The sequence below is a fragment of the Tupaia chinensis genome, unplaced genomic scaffold, assembly GCF_000334495.1.
Source record: "Tupaia chinensis unplaced genomic scaffold, TupChi_1.0 Scaffold000581_1, whole genome shotgun sequence".
Taxonomy (NCBI): domain Eukaryota; kingdom Metazoa; phylum Chordata; class Mammalia; order Scandentia; family Tupaiidae; genus Tupaia; species Tupaia belangeri.
The window spans coordinates 1,383,359-1,388,131 of record NW_006160097.1 but is presented as its reverse complement, the minus strand read 5'-3'; the positions used below and the strand labels follow the sequence as shown (position 1 = coordinate 1,388,131).

At 40.3% G+C, this 4,773-nt stretch overlaps 1 protein-coding gene and 1 pseudogene across 1 annotated transcript in view; both read left to right on the top strand.

The window, feature by feature from the left end:
* The window catches only part of LOC102502439 (pre-mRNA-splicing factor SPF27 pseudogene), a 2,728-nt pseudogene extending 2,451 nt beyond the window's left edge, over positions 1 to 277 (top strand).
* Positions 278 to 443: 166 nt separating this feature from the next.
* Positions 444 to 4,773, top strand: part of LOC102500765 (cytochrome c oxidase subunit NDUFA4) — a 7,729-nt gene continuing 3,399 nt past the window's right edge. The window contains exons 1-3 of the mRNA XM_006158363.3: positions 444 to 603; positions 1,628 to 1,716; positions 2,278 to 2,338. Coding sequence (XP_006158425.1) covers positions 562 to 603; positions 1,628 to 1,716; positions 2,278 to 2,338 — 192 coding nt within the window. The 5' untranslated portion in view covers positions 444 to 561. The remainder of the gene's footprint in view (positions 604 to 1,627; positions 1,717 to 2,277; positions 2,339 to 4,773) is intronic.

The window sequence follows — 4,773 nt, the reverse complement described above, 5'->3', positions numbered from 1 at the left end:
CCTCCCCCCCGGGCCCCGGCCAGGCGCCAGCCACAGGCGCCGCGCAGCTCCCTCTGCGGCTGTCAGGGCCAGTCGGCGCGCGCTCGGCACGCGCGCCCCCAGCGCCTCGGCGCGCGGCCCCGGCTGTCAGGCGCCGCGTTCAAAGGCCCCACTCGTGGTGCGCGCGGCCCGTGCTCCCTCCTGTCGACCCCATTTCTCAACACGTGGCTTCCCGAGGAAGTGCCTGTCTGGTCAATCGAAGTATACTAGTTTCGACGATGGGAAAAAAATTGTTTAAAAATATACCTAGCACAGGAATACAGGATGATTCTCTTTGGAACGGAATGGTGATGGTCGGGCCAGGTTAGGGTGGACGCATGCGGAGCCGGATCAAAGCAGGCACTGTTAAGGACAGCCACTTCCGGGCCGTGCTGCCGCAGGGTGCCCTCCGAGCCAGGGGTCCTTCAGGTAGGAGGTCTTGTGTGACTTTGGGCGTCCGCTCAACCTCTGTGAGGAGAGTTTTTGGTCTGTGGCCTGGCAGACTTGTTTAGTGCTTTCGGACCCGAGTCCTCCACCGTAAACATGCTCCGCCAGATCCTGGGTCAGGCCAAGAAGCATCCGAGTGTAAGTTCGTGACCCCTCTCTTGTCCGTCTTGTCGGAGTGTCGGTGCCCTCATCCTCTGGGAGCGTCTTCCTTTCTCAGTCGCTTACCGCTCCTCGGGGCTTCGTCTTGTTTGTAGTCCTAGCTCCTCCAGGTCATTGAGTTACGACCTTCTCCATGCGTTATGGGGTTTTGGCTCGCAGGAATAGGATAAGGGACTCCTGCGAGGAAAAAGTGAATGTTGGAACAAGCTGGTTGGCGGTAGAGAGAGAGAGATGTGCTCCGTGTGAATTAAAAACTAGTAAGTAGTAAAGGTCGGATCCCTGTTTGTCATGCTGCCTCTTGAGGGTGTTGTACACGCCGCATTGCACCACCAGGCCTAGTGACGTATATGAGGGATCCATGATTTTAGAATCCTCACTTTGGAAGCCCTGACAATTTGAGTATTTGTAGTTCAGAATTTAATTGTATTTAAGTTCATTTGTGTGTCTTTTCCTCAAACACAACAACGTGCTGTGGACCTAAGTATTATGTGGTCTAACAGTTACTCTAAACTCAGTTACCTACATACATGCAGTCTATACGTTTTGAGAGATTATGCCTAAAGCTGATATTTGTAGTAGATATGTTTCTGCTTGCTTATTTTAAACTCCTTATTTCACAGAGATTTTTGTCTTTCTTACAAATGTATGGAGGTACATTTAAATAATCTGCAAAAGGGCTTATTTTTCACGCTTGGAGATGAAGCTGGGAAACTTAATGGGGATGCTGTATAAATATAGAGAAAAACTTAATACTCTTGGAAATTTAGAAATTTGTGCGTAATTTGCTCCACATTTAAAAATCGGATAGTTAGAGTCATCTTCACATCGTTTGCAAACACAGTTCTAAGAAGTCTCACTTCAAAGTAAGATTTACCTTTATTCACATTTCTAAGACAAGATAGCAAAATAGCAGTTTGAGACTTGAAAGTCAATGTTTAGAAATAGCTATATCCCTTTCTTTGGCCAGATGACTGTCAACTGTCTGCTTTGTGTTTTGTTCTAGTTGATTCCCCTGTTTATATTTATTGGAGCTGGAGGTACTGGAGCAGCACTGTATCTCATGCGTTTGGCAGTGTTCAATCCTGATGTCTCGTAAGTACTTAAAAGTATTTAAAACTAAAATGGTTATCAAGTTGTTTTGGGAGTCAGAGTCTTTCCAGGGAAGTAACATTAAGTGGTGGAAAGAACCAGACTTCTATAGTCATAGTTAAGTTCAGATTCCTACTCAATTGTTACTAACTTTTCTTGACTCATGAAAATGTAATTTCCCTGAGTCTCTTTTTCTCATTAGTAAAGTAGAACTGACAATACTGATTTTTAAAGTGTTTATGAGTTGAGATGATAATGTTTTTAATAAAGTAATTATGATTTTTGGCACCTGTAAATGTTTTTGGCCCCTTTTTCCCAAGTAGGTAATGTTCCTTTTTATAGTTAGGAAAGAGTAGGCAAAAAAAGTTGGAATCATCACCATTCTATGTACTTTGCTGTGTATTACTTTTTCTAATTGATTACATGTGATTGCTTTATTATAAAACCTATTTCTTTTTCAATTTTATAATGAAAATAACACCACATTCCACCTAACAGAAAATGATAGTGACGCATTCGAAATAATTAATTTAATAAGTCAGAACACTTTTAAATTTCTTCTAGTTGGGACAGAAAGAATAACCCTGAACCCTGGAACAAACTGGGTCCCAATGATCAGTACAAGGTAAGCTGCAAAGTTGCTTCAAAATTGCTGGAAAGTATATCTTAATTCATTATGTCACAGGGTAGTTTTCCTGAAATTGGATGTACAAGTAAAATCCCCTTATAATGAAACTTTAAAGAGTTGCTAGATTGCTCTGTAAAACATTAAAATGACACCTTTTTCTTCTCTAATAAGTACTTTTCTCTAGGGACTTTATTGCTAGTCTTTCGACTCTAGATGTGAAATTAAGATATGTTTGAATTATACTGATTTGAAGTAAGAGATAAAAAAGGAAAGACATAACTACTATTTATCATTTTTTTAGTTCTTAGATACTGACACTATGGTATTAATAGAACTTGTTAAACATATGTATTCTTCAGTTTCACCCCCAAAGATTCTGATTCAATTAGTTTGTGTAGGGACTAAGAATTTATATTTCTAACAAAATTTTGGATGATGCTGATGCTTCTAGCCTATGAACGACACTTTGAATAACACTAATTTATTGGTTGATTTGGTTGCTGTTCTTTCTTATTGGTATGGTTGAAATATCGGCGAGGGTCAGCAGCTAGAAATGAAAATTAGCTGAAACTTAAAGTTTACCATGAATCTTCTAGATAAATTTTAACGTCTTTCCTGAACAGTGGTTTGTGAACTTTTCTTCCAAAGAATGATTTAATGGACAGAACATTTATTAATTCTCCAAACATACTGTATGTGTAAAAATTTTGCATATAAAGACAGACCATCACAATGTCAAAAACAAAGTTAGCTTCATTGAGGTATAACACATATCATTTCATACACCAATTTAAAGTATATAATTCATTCATGTACTTTCCACTAAACCCAGTTGCTTCATTAAAACAGAGTGACTGACAATTTACTTTAGCAGTCTCATTAAGAGGTGCCCTAACCAATGTGTGACCTGGACCTCTAAGCTAATATACCTCCATGATGGAGATCAATGCCATTATTACTGACACAGCTTATAAGGTCACTTTGCAGATTTCAAGCTTTCTACTTAACTTTGATTATAATTTGGCTTCTAAATCCCTAAACAGTTCTTCCTGTAGGAAGCAGATAAAAATATATTGGCTGAAACCAGCAGTTAGTGTAATGGCTATGTTGCTGGACTCCCACGTAGTCGACCGTGGTTCGCATCCTGGAGCCAGTGGCTTGAAGCTCATGCTGGGCATGCGTGCGTGTGTGTCCAAGATCCCGAGAGGAGAATGGAGGAAAATGGATTGCGGCGTGGCCATCCTCTCTGGGGGATGATTTCTCGCTTTCTCTCTGTCTCTCTGTCTGTCTGGTGAGCGCACGTGCCCTATAGCAAAAAAAAAAAAAAAACCTCTCCAAAAAAAAAAAGAAGTAAAAAAATATATTGGCTAGCTGAAACAAGTCACCTCATCCATGAGTTTTATTTTGCCTCAGAATAAAAATTTATTTTTCTGTCTTAAGAGTATAAATCTATTGTTGAGAAAATGATTCTATATCCGAAAAACTTGAACAATTACCAAAACAGGTCGTCCTCCCATCATAGAGCACATTGGAATTTCTGGGTATGCGTATTTGAGAAAGCTCATCAGATAGTCTTATAATGAATCCAGTTATCAGTGCACTACAGTGTAACACATATGACCAATATGAGGTCATGTGAGCTGGAAATGAAATGTTACTGTGATGAATACCTAATGCCTTTGGCATATACTGGGCTGTGAGTACCTATGACATTGATTTTAGAGGCTGGAAAGATGAAGAATCGAATTATAAAATGGTAAAAGTGAAAGGGAATTAAATCCAGAAACTTGAGAGCTAGAAAGGAATAAAGCCTACTTCTGCTTTTAAAGCTTAACAGTGAGGGAAAGTTACTGTCTCTATCATTCACTAACTCAGAATTAGTTTTTCTGGCCCATTGACTTAAGATTGACCATATGACTTGCTGTGGCAAATCATAAGTGAAGAGGGAAGACATCTGCTACTTCTGAACCATTTTGTGGTTCCTCTACTCTGTTATGAGACAAAAATTGACAGGGGGAGAACTACTCATTTTAGCCTCAGATTGAAAAGACCATGGAGTAGTCAACTTGTAAATGAAAATGAAAGTAAGTCGTTATTGTAAGACACTAGGATTTGAGGGTTTATTGGAGCAGTTTTAACAATATAGCATAGACTGGATAACTTAACAGAAATTTATTAGTCACAGCTCTGGAAGCTAGAAAGTTCAGGATAAGGTGCCTGCTAATTTTGTTCTTGATGAGGATCTTCTTAGGAAGGTCCTTAGAAAGTGTGTGTGGGGCGGGGGCAGGGGGCCGGCAGGTGAGTGGTGGTTAAGGGTGCTGGACTCTTACATGGCCGATTGCAGTTCAAGTCCCAGACCTGGCGACTTGCTCTCTCACTTTCCTTCTTTCTCTCTGTCCTTCTCTGGTCAAATTAAAAAGAAAGAAAGAGAG